Source organism: Notolepis coatsorum, assembly GCF_963971535.1.
Source record: "Notolepis coatsorum genome assembly, chromosome: 17".
Classification (NCBI taxonomy): domain Eukaryota; kingdom Metazoa; phylum Chordata; class Actinopteri; order Aulopiformes; family Paralepididae; genus Notolepis; species Notolepis coatsorum.
Genome location: NC_140181.1, coordinates 60,337,784 through 60,354,100, shown reverse-complemented (window position 1 = coordinate 60,354,100; position 16,317 = coordinate 60,337,784). Strand labels below are relative to the sequence as shown.

General features: G+C 41.6%; 1 protein-coding gene across 1 annotated transcript in view; it reads right to left on the bottom strand.

The window, feature by feature from the left end:
- Positions 1-11,085: 11,085 nt before the first annotated feature.
- LOC311244354 (endothelin-3-like) overlaps positions 11,086-16,317 on the bottom strand; it is a 47,610-nt gene continuing 42,378 nt past the window's right edge. The window contains exons 3-4 of the mRNA XM_084333820.1: positions 11,372-11,515; positions 11,086-11,190 (exon numbers count right to left, since the gene is read on the bottom strand). Coding sequence (XP_084189946.1) covers positions 11,136-11,190; positions 11,372-11,515 — 199 coding nt within the window. The 3' untranslated portion in view covers positions 11,086-11,135. The remainder of the gene's footprint in view (positions 11,191-11,371; positions 11,516-16,317) is intronic.

The following is a 16,317-nucleotide window of genomic DNA, read 5'->3' as shown; positions in this document are numbered from 1 at the left end:
GTAGTGTTAGATTGGAGTCATTATTTGCCAATGTTTCATTTTCTTTGGTTTGAGACACCTTGTAGATTTGGTGATGTAACTCCCTGACTATGCATGCTACAGCATATTACATTTACACACGTTTCATTGTGTGATCCACACCTTTCCCACAAGCCCTCATTGGTGTTTCTATGACAATCCATGGCAGAGTTACTACGAAGTAAATTAGGGTAATGTGTTTATATATAATTTCCTATATGCATCAAGATATTAAAATCCAGAATACAATCAAATAAATGTTTCCCCTATTAGATACTACTAGCATGTCAAGTGTGAAAACATGAGTTTATATAGGGTGTATAACAATCTATCTAGATATGTCAGATATTATTGGCATTAAAATGTAATATCAGAAATTATCGGTATCGGTTTATAAAAATAAATAAAAATGTAACCTTTATTTACCCAGGCAAGCAAGTAAGAACAAATTATTATATACAAAAGCAGCCTGACCAAAAAGCTAAATCCTTTTGAGGGAAGGGGGGTGGGAGGCTGCAACAAAAACAAGGTTATGTACATGCATACAAGTAAATAAAATACATAATCACTGTAGCAATAGTATACAAGGAAAATTACAATAAATAAGGGAGAGAGAGGGAAAAAGAGAAAGGGAGAGTGAGAACCAGAGGGAGAGAGAGAGAAGAAAAGGGGAGATGCACAGATAATGTTTACATTTAGAATGCCTTGTTGAATACATCCAGTGAAATTAACCCATCAATGCATATACTTTTATTGTCAAAAGTATGCATAATGTTGTGTTAATTCCACGACAAGAGATATGCAATATAATATCGGTATCGGTTGATATCGGTATCGGAAATTAAGAGTTGGACAATATCGGTATATTGGATATCGGTAAAAAAGCCAATATTGAACATCCCTAAATCTATCAATTAAAAAATGTTGCAGTAAAATATTTTCATACAAGAATCCATTTCATACTGTAACTGTATTATGGGAGACCTGAGAGATGAGGAAAGTGTGTTTTGTTCTACTTCCGGTAGGGGTATCTCAAAAACGAAGGCCCTTTTTGACAGTTTGCCACTAGGCTACATCATTCCTTTTCTCACTGACATCTGACTGACAAAGATTTGCGATATAAACACCACTTTCACAGTCTCTTGGAATCAAATGGAAGACTGTAAAAGAGGCTACATGACCGCTTGTGAAACAGAGGATGGCAACCCATAATCTGATTCGACATCTGTTGCTTTGTTTAGTCCGAGACCTTCATCTCTCTCCTGTGTAGTATATGGAAAACGGTGCTAACCACCTTGCCACCATCAGTCAGTAGGCAGGCTGGGTATGAATCCTCCTCCACTCCCTGGACACTACAGCAAGTAGTATCATTGGTTGACTTCATCCCGAAGAATTAGAATGGTTGCTTGAGCTTTAAACACCCCCTTGCATGTTACATTATGTGACCACGACCTGCCACATGTCTCCAATTTCATTTTCCCGATTTTTCCAGATTGTGAAAGTACAGAATTTAAGCTTTAAAATGATGTGTCATATGTTGAAATCTGAGAATGTTTGTAGAAGATCATTTGAATCTTGTAATACAACCAGCCCAGCCACTCCCCTCAACTGAATAGCATTAAGTATGTCAGTAAGTAGGGCGGCTGAGTGGCGCAGCGGACTAAGCCCTCGTCACCAACGCGAGAGACACTGGTATTGAATCCGGCTGTCAGCGTTGCCTCCGGCTTGGCCGGCCGTCATACTGGCTCAATTGGCAGAGTCAGCGGGAGGGAAGCCGTGGGTGGGTCCGGGTCGTTGTTAATAGCGACTCCTACAGTTCGGTCGGGGCGCCTGCACAGCGAGGGAAGGATCTGGAGGGAGGTAGTGTGACCTTCCACACGTTACACTCTCCCAGTGAGAGTCCGTGCTGCCAGGTGAAAAGAAGTGGTGGCCTGGGTACACATGTGTCGGAGGAAGTATGTGATAGTCTCCGCCCTCCCAGACCGACGGTAGGGGGTAGAGTGCGCAACGACCAGGAAGGGGATTGGAAATTGGCATAACGACTAACATTGATTTTTTTTTTTTTTTTTGTATGTCAGAAAGTGTCAGTAAGTGCTGTCACAGTAGATACTGTCATGACTGTGAAAATAGCTGTTATACAAGCTTAAAATAAAATAGACGCACATTAGACACTGGAACAAGTTCTCTATTGGTTTTGGTCAAAATATGCCCCCCTTCTTTATTGTCTCTGTCCATAGGGCAGTCACAATAGCTGCTGTTCACTCAAGGAGTGGCCAGGCACAAGTACTGTGATAGTTTGTGATTTGGCTGCATGCAGTAGCCCATACAAGGCTGCTTAGAGGCAGCAGAATGTAATAGATGGCTGGGTGAGTGTGGTTAGCGCCCGTGCTCCCTCAACATGTTTCCCTTGTGTTCAAAGAAAATAAAAGAAAAAGCAGCATTTGAGAGAACACATTTTCTCGAAAGGGCAATATTCCATTGAAACTCACTCAAACTCCCGCCATCACTCCTTTAGTATCATCTTTTTTGGCAAAGCAGAGGGGGCTCTCCAATTATTGTCAACAACCTGCCATTTGTCCATTTCATGGTCACCGGTGGAGTGCAGAAAAGGCCATACATTTTTACTGAGCAGCTGCTTGTGCCCGAATACAAAACAACAAGCTGTAAGCCTTGGTAAGGGACCACAACGCATGGCCGGGAGGTCTGCACAGACCTTTCCCAGGGTACACTGTGGGAATGAGGCCTTGTTTACAGAGCAACTTTATTGGTACTCACTTCAAAAGTTCATACTGGGGCTCCGGGGAGCATTTAGCAGACTTAAGGAGACATTCCAAGATGATAGGTGGCATTAGCGGTCCAAAGGGTCTAGTAGGCTCCATGTTCTGCGTGATGAGGTATTCTGTCTACACACGTACATGACAGAAATACATCTCTGAAACCATGAGCTGATTTTCAACAGTGACCAAAAGTGGAATTTAAATCTACCACTGTGTGTTTCCCGCAGAGGTTTTCAGGATATTTAATGAGATCTGTAATTTCCCTCGGCCTGAATAACAAAAGAACAGAATAAAATTAAAAAATTAATAATAAAATAAAAAACTAATTAAAAGCAACATTCATACTGGAAGGATACAATGTAATCATTGTTTCATTAGCTTTAGAGATGCCTTGCTTCAGATAAATGCATTTAGTAGGCAATAGCCAGTGATTGGTGATTTCATACCTGGTTGCACTGTGTTTGAATGACGCCACGTGCACGCGCGCTCCTGGGCACGTGCGTGCGCTCCCGCGCATGCGCATACATGTTCCCTCGCGTGCGCACAGAATAAAGACAATGCCTAATTGCCTCTAGGAATGGAATGTAACACATTTCATTCACAAGTTTTGTGTGAATGTATCTGAGGACGTATTTGAACACACCTGACGACCTGAGCTATTGTTATGCAAAGTAGCCAGGTGGGTACTTGGCAAGTTGGCGCATCAGTCGAGTGCAGCGCATTCTTGTGTGCACGGGCCTGCACATCTGTGCATGTGCGCGCACATGCTCCTGCTCACAGACCTGGTTGAACGGCGTGCAACCCTGTCCCATGACCAACGCTCCACTGGCAATAGCTTATTCATAATAATGCACAAAAACATTAAGTGCAAACTGTGATTGGTTAGAATTGGTTAAAGGTCCCATACTTCACTAACTTCCTGTGTAGCTTATATTCCCAGCTCAATAAGATACTGTACACTTCAGATGAACTGGGTAGAAGTAGCCTTGACATTAGAAAGGCTTATGATCACAATGTGGTCAATTCAAATCCTCAGGCCTGTAAGGAATTTTGGTCTGGGTTATGAAACTGGAGCCTGGGGAATTCTAAGTCAATCTCCACCCATAGATAACAATAAGCTGCCATTGAGCAAGGCATGTAACTCTCAGACTGCTTAATTTGAGTCACAATACTTTAAGTGTACGTGCAAGTGTGAGCATTCCCCCAGGATGCTGTTAATGAGTTTCTAGTCCATTTCTACCAAGTAAAACAAGGGTTAAAAGACTGCAGTTGACCTTATAGATTTAACCCTCAGATAGGTTCAGCAATAAAGCCCCAGGCTATCCAGCTGTGCATTGTACTGTACCTCCCACAACAAGACCACCATTTCCCATGCCATGACCCCAAAACCTCAAGTCAATTACGCCCAAGATGTTTGGTCCGCTCAAGCAAATTTCGACGGGTTTCTTGGACATTTTAAAAGTTTGCAATATAAAGAACATTATATTATATTATTATATTATCATTAGGTTGCCTTGAAATGTCGTATTAGCATAGTTAGCATTTGAAACCTTGGGACACAAGTTGCATTCAAGTGGGAACTGAGTAGTTTCCAATGTAATGACCTTGGAACTCCAATCTCCAGGCGCTCAGGAAAACCTGGAAACCCTGATGCAGGCTATGATTGTTATTATTAAAGAGATTAAAGATTAAACTGGACTTTTTGAAGAAGTCTTTATTAATTGTACACATTGACATGTCGTCATGCAGCGACACACATGCGATGGGCGGAACACAGGACACACAAATGCAATTTATTTGGGTCGCCGATAAAATTTAGTCTCTGTGCTTTACCCATTCGGTCGTCCTTCCCCCCCCAAGGGCAGCCAGGAGCAGACATGGGCTGCGGCGTGGGGCCGAGCCCGGGGGCCAATCCAAGTGCTCCTGTCCGTCTTCGTCAGGGACGCAACAGCGTTAGCGATCTGTTCTGCATGTTTTTCCATTGGGTTTATATTCTGGAGGGGAAACCCTTGTGAGCACGGGGAGAACATACAAACTCCACACAGAAAGGCCCAGGAGATACCCCACCTGGGTACCTGGCAACACGGTGGTCCCCAAGCGGGAATTTAATTGGACCTTCTAGCTGTGAGGCGACAGTGTTACCACACTACTTCTGTAGTGTGGTAGTGAAAGGGTAACCATCTATAAATGATAAACAGTGCATTTATATAGCGCTTTAGATTTTTTTTTGTTCCACACATTCACACACGGAGGAGCCAACCATGCAGAGGCAACCATGCAAGGTGCCAACCTGCACATCGGGAGCAATTAGGGGTTAAGTGTCTTGCTCAAGGACACTTCGACACGCTGCTCTACCTCCTGTCGCCCCCGTCTGTAGTGTGGTAGTGAAAGGTTAACCATCTGTAGTGTGGTAGTGAAAGGTTAACCTTTTGTAGGGTGGTAGTGAAAGGGTTAAGACACAAAATGGCTCACGTTTCAGAACATGTGGTTGAGGACCTGGTATAGTTTGATAAGCTTTGACGGCTGTAAATTGTAAGGCCCCCATACTATATTCATATTCAAGAAATACATTCATGTTGCCAATGTTAATACAAAGCTGTGTGTGTGTGTGTGTGTGTGTGTGTGTGTGTGTGTGTGTGTGTGTGTGTGTGTGTGTGTGTGTGTGTGTGTGTGTGTGTGTGTGTGTGTGTGTGTGTGTGTGCAATGCATGAAGCAGTTATGGTGTTGGTTTAGGACATCTGTTTGTGGTGGTTCTGTCTGATATTATGGCGTGCCATGACAAACAAGTCTATATACGTTATGGTCATTTCCACCATATGTCACCATGAATACCGTGTATTTCCGTATTTGGCTGCCTGGTGCGCCTGCGCTGTGATGTGATCAGCGCAGGCGCACCAGGCAGCCAAATACGGAAATACACGGCTCGCTCTGAGTACCACTCGTTTTATAAAAATGATTTAAAATGTTTATTAGCAACTCCGAGCTTTCAGACCCCAGCGCGTTGGTGTGTGAAACTCTAATTGTACGCTGGGTACCTTTGAAATTCATATCTGATATATTTTTTACCCACCCCGAGCTTATAAGCAGTGCTTGGTGGTCCAAATGAGCCTGCGAGCTATATAGCTGCGAGTGACTGCGGATTCAAAAGCCCCTGGCTTGCACATAGGAGTCACGGAAGGGGCTAGGGTCCTAGTGCCCCCCCATGTTACACTATGTTATGCACATGTATTTTATGTTAATAAAATTGCATTTATCTATAGTCCTAATTCTGTCACTGTTTGATGTCACAAAGAAGGGTGTATACGAAAGCTGTCTACAACATTTGTAACAGGTGATGAAAAAGTAAACAAATAATTAACTGTATTAGACATTTGTTAATGATGAATAGGCTTCACTTCAGATTAGGGCACACAATAGCATCTGCAAATGATTTATAGATGAATGTCTTAAAAAATCATTTGTTGAACATGAACAAATAAATGGAGGTACAGTATAGTAGTTTTTTCATATCCATTTTTCAAAGCATCTACAAATGTGTTACTACACATTAAACAACATTATTTAATGATGAACAAATCAAGTACAAACAATGTTGATAATGAGTTATAAATAATGTAGAACTAATTTGTAAATGTTATACAAATATAGTTATAAATGATTTAATAATTAACGAATGTATATAAATGATTTGTTCATGATTAGTTCATCTACAAATACCTTATAAAGGTCTTATAACTGAGTGTTATTATAAAGTGTTACCGACCTTTTTAACTTGGCAGGAGACACTGATGCCAGGGGCAGGGCCCTCATTTATCAACAATGCTTAGAAAGTGTTCTATTTTTGTTCTTAAGCACAGAATTTAGAATGTGTGTACGTACAGAAAAATCGGGATTTATCACACGTGCGTACACAGGTTCTACGCACACTCCGTGTTGATAAATACCATTTGTTCTACGCTCCGCGCTCATGCACGATTTTAAGTATTTGCATATAGAACCGCCCGTAATTAACCATATACGGTAATGAAACACCCCCATGAAATGTGGAAAAGTGGACTAAGCCGAGCGAAGCGGGCTATTTAAAACTGAATCAAACCATAAACAAGGTGGCCTGTTGGGATGTTAGATCCTAATGTAAAAAACTGTGATTTTATATGTCTGCACTTTATGTGCTCATTTTATGCCTGTCTTTATTCTGTTGTGAAGCACTTTGAGTTGCAGTTTCTGTATGAAAGGTGCTATGCAAATAAAGTTTATTATTATTATCCTCTGTACAATGTATTTGATGCTCTGCGAAGCTCATTTAGTGATTTTTTGATGCCTCAATGCTCTACTGAGCTATTAAGAAGGTCCTTTGTTCCTGCTGCGGTTAAGTTATTTAATGAACACCACTAGCTCTGTGTTGGGGGGCTCTCTTTTTCTCTTCTTTCTACTGTGTTATGTAACTTGTACTGTATGTTATTGTTTCTTGTTTGTGTATTTGTATTCGCTCTGGTGGCAAACCATGTTTCCCATTGGGGATTAAGAATAAACCACACCATACCATAAAACACACAGGAATAATATCAACTACACATGGTACCAAGTGTGTTAACAATGTTTTTATTCCATCTAGGAAACAAGACATCCAGCTGCTCTTGTGGGGGCTGATTGGTGACAAATGGCAAGTTACATGAATTCCACAGTGGCTTCTGGTGTCATCCAGAGGCTGTTGGTGGGACTTCCAGAGGCTGTTAGTGGGACTTTTTCTAATAAAAAAAACCCAGACAATCAGATACAAATACAGTCATTTTGGTTTGACTGGGAATTTTTCTAGACCACATTCTTTCCCTAGGGGATCCAACAAGAAGGCCTGGGGTTTCTCATTAACGTTCAGATTGAAGATATACCTCCTTTATTTTGGAGAAGAAAACAAATACAGTAAAAAAAATATATATACAAATTAAACACAATCCTTGCCACCAAGTTTTAGTAAATTGTTTTAATACTGTATTTATAACAAGACAACCCCCCTCCTCCATATATCATAATTATCTCTGATCATGGTCATCATCATCGTCATCGTCATCATCATCATCATCATCATCATCATCATCATCATCATCATCAACAACAACAACAACAACAACAACATTTAGCTCCATCAGAGCAGCCTAAGCATAGAGAATGTTTTGCTTTGGTGCAGAAGTTATTTTAAGGCTCAGAAATATCCTTAGTAGACACAAAACCATTAATATTGCGGTTATTCTTAGCATCATTACACTTGTATATCTTTCATACATCTTGCAATGATATAGTGTGCTGTACATGGCAATATATAGCCTATTGATATATAAACTAACTATACATGATTAGTACCCACATAAAACTGTTGCTATATTTAGAGGGTTTTTAGAAGTAAATACGTTTTGAAAAGGCACTGAGCATTGTTCAACTGTTGGCAGCCTGTGATATACTAAAGGATAACATATTCACCTTCACCACACACCCGGCCCCTCATGCACACATGATATCATTTTTATGCATTCATTATGAAGTTAATGTCAGAGATCTACTAAAATAGAAGTTCTGATTATTCGCAAATTACAAGCTTTGCTTTCAACAGGGATGCATTTCTTCAAGAATGAATATGTACTCAATGTTTACGTTTCACAATAATGTTTCCCAATTTTTTTTTTGTATTTCAAAAGTCTTTACAACAATTGACCACAGTGAAACCTGCTATACCCTGTTGTTTTGTTTGTACACGCTATAGAGATTTAGCTTACCACAGAAATACTGTAGTGATTTATAGTATGCTGGTTTCTTTTTCATACACACTAGAGATTTACCACGGAAATGTACAGTATGGTGAATCACTATAGTATTCCTGTGAATCTATACTGACTCACTACAGTGCCTGTAAGAAAAACATAGGAATACAGGAATAATTTTTGTATGGGAAGTTGTTACAACCTTATGTTAAATCCATGTCTCTGAGGAGCATAGAACGAGGAAATATGTATGTAATATATTGTCTTATGGTGTATACTGTATTATGTATGTGGTGGACCCTTGAAGTGCAAAAAAAAATATGTCAAGCATTGATTAAATATTAGGCCATGTCCACACGTACACTGATATTTCTAAAAAAAACAAAAGAAATCCTCTCCACACCAACAGTGTTTTAGAAAAAAACTAGAGCCGGGCCGTTCACGCAATTACTGGGCTAAGTTAACGGCAGACTATTATCGCACGATAATAAAATTGACGCCGTTAATCTATTCTCAAAATTGGGTCTGGGAGCTAATTACATTAGCTGATGTATACCTGGTCGAATTACTCTGTGTGTGCATAGAACTCCTGTGTGGGGAGACACGTTGTGGGCGTGTTTGTTTACAGTCGCTTCGCCAATAAACATACTAGTTTCAAGACATTGCGTCGGTCTGAGAGAAGAATCAAGCATCGGAAATACATTTGGACTGCAGTATTCTGTTGTGGATGGTTAAAACCTTTGTTTACATATTGTGGTGTGGATTAAAACGTTCATTTATGGACCCGTTTTCTGCCTGAAATCAAGCTGGCGGGCTTGTTCAAAGTTGAACACAGCTACAACCTCCACTCCACCACAAGTCTCTGTAAGTAAGCTAGCTAATGGCTAATGCTTCCTTACAGTACTGGCAAGTATTTTCATATCTTAACCAACGTTGCAACTTGCAAGTCGCTTATAATGAAACATTCCAACGGCGACATCAATTGTTCATCAATTCATTCAACCTAGCGTGCACTTATTTTCAACCTAGAACCTAAGCGTGCGCGCACTCTCTCTCTCTCTCTCTCTCTCTCTCTCTCTCTCTCTCTCTCTCTCTGTGTGTCTGAGGGAGGAAGGAAGGAAGGAAGGAAGGAAGGGGTGGGGAGTGAGGAAGAAAGGGGGAGAATGAGAGACAGAGAGCAAGAGAGATTAGTGGAAACTGTCAAAATGATCAACAGATGTTGACTGTAAGAATCTGTAAGGGCATCAATGGGAGCAATGATTTTATTTTTTAAGTAACTAAATAGTTACTTTTCACAGTAACACATTACTTTTGGGTGTAAGTAACTAGTAAAGTAACTGAGTTACTTTTGAAATGAAGTAACTAGTAAAAAAAATTCAGTAACTAGCACAACACTGCGTAGAACACATATTTGTAATGCCTTCGGCAGACTTCAAATGAGCCATTTTAATCTAGATTAATCTAGATTAACTCCAGGATTGCAGATAGATTAATCTAGATAATTTTTTTATCTATGCCCACCTCTAAAAAAACGCTCACATAAACTGGCCTGATGGCAGGCTGCAGGGAGCTCCCCGTGGTCCTGATTGCCAAGAAAATACTGCCTTTTAAAAAATATCCATATACAGTACGTGTGGACAGGGGCATTGGTCATGATGTTAGTTTTAGTTCCGTTTCACCCGTTGACACGTATACAGGCAGAGAAGAGTTTTAAAACATCTCCACCCTGGAAGGAGTTTTTGAAAAGCTCCATTTTCTGTAGTTTTTGTGTGGACGGGAGTCCCAAGAAATAGCATTTTCTAAAATACCGTATATGTGTGGACATTTTCAGTTTGAGAAGATGAATACAGATTTTCACCGGTGGCAGCTCAGAAATGTATGAAATTTGAAATAAGTTTGTAGCACAACAAACTGCAAAACATTAAGGGGGTGAATACTTCCCAAAGTGACTGTATGTAACCTCACATGATAAATAATACAGCATGTTCCATGATGTAGATATTATAGCCAGAGGGTTCTCATTTTGAGCCCGGGGGGAGCCGGGAGATGTCCTTCATTAAACTAAATGGCTTCCTCTCACTTTCCATATGTGTTGTCGTGGCTCATCTCCCACCTCAACAACATGTTTTTCTCCCTCTTTAACTTAGAAGTCTGTTCGGGGCATTGTAGTGTAAGACAGAGTCGGATAAGACAACAGAGCACACGACTACGCTCTCTTACAGTGTATAATATTTGTATATTAAGGGTTTTGCTTGATTAGGCCCAATAGATGCCAGGTCACTGGCTACTATATTATGGTAGAAGTGATCCTCGCGCTCGTCTCAGAAGGGAGCAAAGAAGAAGAAGATAACCTCCTGGGATCTGCATCGCGTTTCCTCCGGAATTCATGGAACCAATCAGACTGATGGAAGATACATTTTTTCCAGGAATTATGTTGCAGTGAAATGTGGGCATTGCCACGCTCCAAGGTTCACCCCTTGACAGTGATTGTACCTGTTGAGGAGCTTGTGCCAAATTGAGAGTACAGGGCAGGGGTTAGGTAGAGTTCCATTGCCCTGAGGAGAGGAGACAAGGTGGGGGCAAATGGTCATCCAGGGCCCAGGCCCCCGGGGATAGTCCTGTTTGGTCCGCTCTGCAGGGGGCTTAAAAAAGAAAAATTTGGGATTAGGGCAATAAAAAAGGATTATTATTATTATTACACACTACTCCTCAATGGGAGACTAAATAAAGATTGAAGAGGATCAAATAGTTAAGTGTTTTTCTGACCAGGTATAACAGAAGTTCACCACAGTAATGTGGAATTGTGTGGGGTATAGGCTTTACCTTGATTGACAGAAGGCATGGCACTCAGTGTCTGCCTCAGGCCCCACGCAGACGCAGCGCCCAGTCCCCGACCCCTTGTGTTCAGCCGCACGTCTCCGCCGCTGAGGTCCGCGGTAGCTGGACATGCCGTAGGGCACTGTGCGTCTGTGATGTGGAAACACAAAGCGATAAGAAACCCTCTTTCCAGTGGTACTGACACTGCTACTTCACAAACTCACTGCCACTTTACTTTACTGCTATTATTTATTTTAGTTTACTGCCGTATCTATCATCTCACTGCCACTTTACTGCCAATATTGTATTCTACTGCCATTATTTATCAGTTATACTTACTACGGTATGTACCACTGCTGCTAAAAAAAAATTATAATAATAAAAGATTTGCACTAAGTTCTCTTTTACCTCCTATATTTATTTCAATCATACATTAACTTTTTAGCCACTGTTTATACTGTATATAGTCCTGTATAGTGTACAGTATGTACATTGTGTCCCATGTGTTACTTATGTTTATAGTGTCCTATATGTTACTTTATGTTTATATTAGATCTTTTTCTTTGTATATACACCGTGGGAAGGGGGAAACTAAATGTCACTTCTCTGTATGTCTTGCACATTATGAGAAGCGACAATAAAGCTGACTTTGACTTTTGACTTTGACTTTGATAACACAAGCAGAAAGTCCACAGGGAGCCCTTGTAGAATAATCTGCTGATAGACAAACCACAGAGCAGGTTTTTACATAATGATAACCTCACTTTGATCTTGACAAAATGTGTCTCTCTCTCTCTGTCATTGAGGGCGAAGTGGAACCTTCAAGCTCATTAACGCATCGGAGGAGCTCCACATGGCTTTGTCGCTAATTGATTTAACGAATAGCCAGAGGCTCGTGAGGATCTTTAAAACGCTGACCTGACAACTGTGACACTTGGGGAGTTGAATAGATATGCTAGGAACTACTCTTCACTGAATCACTGACAGTGATTTTGTGACTGACATAATATGGCCCCGGCGTCACATTCTCACGTATGTCCCACAACCTCTGTATCTGTTCTTCACACATAGACACCCTTAATCATGTGTCTGACATGCACTGTGTATGGCCCTCGCCGCTAACCTTAACCCTAACCATAACCATTAACCCTAATCATAACCATTAACCTAACCTTAACCCTAACCATAACTGTAATGTGGGTAGTGTAGAGGTGAAAGTGCTTGCCTACCACTACAGCGACCGCTGGTTTGAGCGCCGGTTGCAGCATTTATTTTGGGGGGGAGTTGGGTTTACGCTCCCAACTGGTACTGCACCTTAACTGCATCTCCATACCAGCGTGTCCTTTTCATGCACCATAACTTTTGCGTGACACTGACACACTATCCTGTAATGGACCAGCGGGTGTATTTCACAAACGGACGTGATAGGGTTGATTGGCGGGCATGGTATGTTAGGAATTAGTGAATGTTTGAGATAACATCAGTTATACATGTTAAGAATTAGTATCAGTTCTACATTTGAGGCTGTTTCAAAACAGGCAAAGCACGCTTTTATGGATTTTGACATTATGTGTGATTGTTTGTGAAATGTGAAAAGAGTGGACCGAAAAGGGAGTCTTTGTTTCTTAAGACTTAGATGCCCTCTTGGATAAAGTTAAGCATAAGGTTTTGGGGGGCATTAGATGCCTTCGAGCATAAGGTTTAGGGGGGTTAGAGGCCCTTGGGCATAAGGTTTAGGGGGGCATTAGATGCCCTTGGACATAAGGTTTAGGGGGGCATCAGATGCTTTCAGGCATACGGTTTAGGGGGGCATTAGAGGCCTTCGGGATAAGGTTTAGGGGGCATTAGATGCCCTCGGGCATAGGGTTTAGGGGGGCATTAGATGCCATTTGGCGTAAGGTTTAGGGGGGCGTTAGATGCCTTTGGGCATAAGGTAATTTAACAGTAGTGGATGGATGTTGGGGGGATGAATTCTATACTTCATCAGAGAGACCGATGCACCAGACGTTGTTTACCTAGCAGCACTATACACTATACAGTACCAGGACATCTAACCCTCCCCCTCTTCTTTACATCCCTCCTTCCCTTCCTTCCATTCATCTCTCATCTCTGACGATTCCTGGAGGATTTGCCTCAGAGGTTTCTGCTCTCTCAAAAACAAAACAAGTGTTAGTAGATTTAGTAGCAAAGACGAGCTCAAATGAAAACCAAATGTGAGTGTCTTTGTTGTTGCTTCATGGACTTTGTCTTCCTATGAGAACCTATGTTTGTTTTGTGGTGGGACTTTTAAGCACAGAATTACATGAGACATGGATAATTATGAGGCGCCATATTTCAAATGACCTCTCATTTATGGTGGCCAGTTTCGAATTGCAGCCTCCCGTAGGTGCTCTTTGAGAGCGGTTTTGAATGTGGGTAGGGATTCACATTATTTTACGGCTGTGGGTAGGGCGTTCCACATTGTTGTGGCATAATTGCGAAACGTGTTTAGTTCCTTGTTTGTGCCGAATCTGGGTTGCACATGATTTGTGGAACTCCCTCTGGTGTTGTGGGCGTGGTATTCACTGACCTTTGGGAAGTATTTGGGTACCTGTGTGGTGTAGTGTGTCTTGTAGACCAGGCCCATTGCAAGTTGCTGTACTCTGTCATCTACTCTGAGCCATCCTAGGTAGTCAAAGTGGGCAGGGGTGAGGTGTGTTTTAGGAGTAAGGTCAAGTAGTAGTCTGACTAGTTAGTTTTGTGATGTTTGTAATCTTGTTTTTAGCGCCTTTGAGGTGATTTGGTACCATGAGGTGCAAGCATGCAGATTATGGTGGAATGGTTGTTGATTACGGATTGACCAAAGGATATCAAAGTATTGAGTTTTAGAGTTTCTTGTATGATGTTCCACGTGTCAGGAGCACAGAAGATAAAAGTCTAAATGCACCGTCTATCCGTCAATGAACGGACAGAAGTTTGGCGGTAATTACTGTCCGTTGGTTTATTTTTAATGTTCGCAGAGACGAACTCTACATTAACCCTGTCCAACAACAGGATACTCCTCATTGAAAATGTATTAAAAACACACGTAGATGGTCAGACACAACGGATCAATGTAGCCGCATACCATTATACAGAACACAGAGAGGGAACAAATCTACCGACAACTTGATGATAGATGTTGACTAGCAATCATCTCCATAATCCAACAGACAGTCCAACACAGGAAAATTGCTTCAACAACTCTTTTTCTGCTAATCATGAAGCTGGCTCTATGCCAGCTCTATTCCTACACAAGAAGCCAATCTTTTGCCGCAGTTTCCTGGCAAGAACACCCACATGACATAGGCCCTTAAGCAACCACCTTATAATACTACATAATTTTTGGAATGGAATTTTGGAACCTATGGAACCCGTTCTAGTGACTCGCTGGTCCTTAAGGTCCCTCGAGTTTGCTTGGAACAGGGTAAATCTGCATTTTGCTATGATGCCCCTAGCTCATGGAATGAACTCCAACACTCCTTAAAGCTTGAGACTGCTCTTGCAGAGTAAAAAACTAAATAAAACTTGATCTCCAACCTTTGTCAATCAAGTTGTACATGTTTTAATTGATTTGTTATCCTTGCTTGGATCAGATACAATGCTCATTCATAATGCATAAGGCTCAAACCTAAGTAAGTGATCTATTTTTGCTATGAGGTAGAAGCCTCCTGAAGTGAGAGTGCTTCTCACTGAACACTGCTAGAATTTAAATGGCTATATAGCTACAAGGCAATCTAGATTCAAAAGGCACATTCCATTCAAGGAAAGATCAGATCAGAAACGCTGATCTGGACAAAGATATCTTGTTTGAGAGGTGACGAAATCCAGTGAACTTAAATTCCCTCGTAAAAAAAGATATCAAGGGACATTGAGATATTAAACACTTCTTGCTTATTGAATATAAAAGATGATAACAGCCACATGTTGGGTATATTTAACAAGTATTTATTTCCAGTGGTCTTGAACAAAGGGACAACACTAATTCGATTAGATTAGATTCAAATGTATTGTCATTATACAGCACAAGTACAGTACAACGAAAATAAGTTTGGCATCCAACCAGAGTGCAAATGTAAACAGTAAAATGCAACAGAAATATACCATGTACAGGTTAAACTAGGTACAAATTAGTACTACTGAGTGTAGTGCTATCAGATGTATGTAGAGTTGTATTATATAAATAGAGACAGTATGACTACTACAGTACTGGCCAGCAGCGTAACTAGTCACCTTGCTGCCGGGTCCAACATTATTATAGTTCAGATTGAAAATTGCACTGGGAAATGGCAAGTTTGCAAGTAATTGTGGTCCATAGAGTAGGAAAGCTCCAGTCAGCGTTCGTATCCCGGCCAAAAAAAGACAACATGGGTTTAAGATATTCTGTCAACCCCCTGAGATCCATTATAGGCCATCGTAAGCTACATCACCGACGATGATGAGGAGGAGTACAGAGCCCTGGTGGAGAGCTTTGTGGGGTGGAGCGACAGCAACCACCTCCAACTCAACACCAGTAAGACCAAGGAGCTGGTGGTGGACTTCCGGAGGGGCAAGAAGAGGCCCCCCCCCGATTCCCATCACCATCCGAGGGGTGGAGGTGGAGGTGGTGGACTCCTATAAGTTCCTTGGGGTACACCTGAACAATAAACTGGACTGGTCGGATAACACAGAGGCCCTCTACAGGAAGGGACAGAGCAGGCTGTTCTTCCTGAGGAGACTCAGGTCCTTCAACGTGTGCAATAGACTGCTGCAGTCATTTTACCAGTCTGTAGTGGCCAGCGTCCTCTTCTATGCTGTGGCATGCTGGGGAGGCTACATCAACTCAAGGGACACCAACAAGCTCAACAAGCTGGTGAGGAAGGCTAGCTCCGTGGCGGGAGTCGAGCTACCTAGACTAGAGGTGATGGCAGAGAGGGGGATGTGAAGGAAGCTGG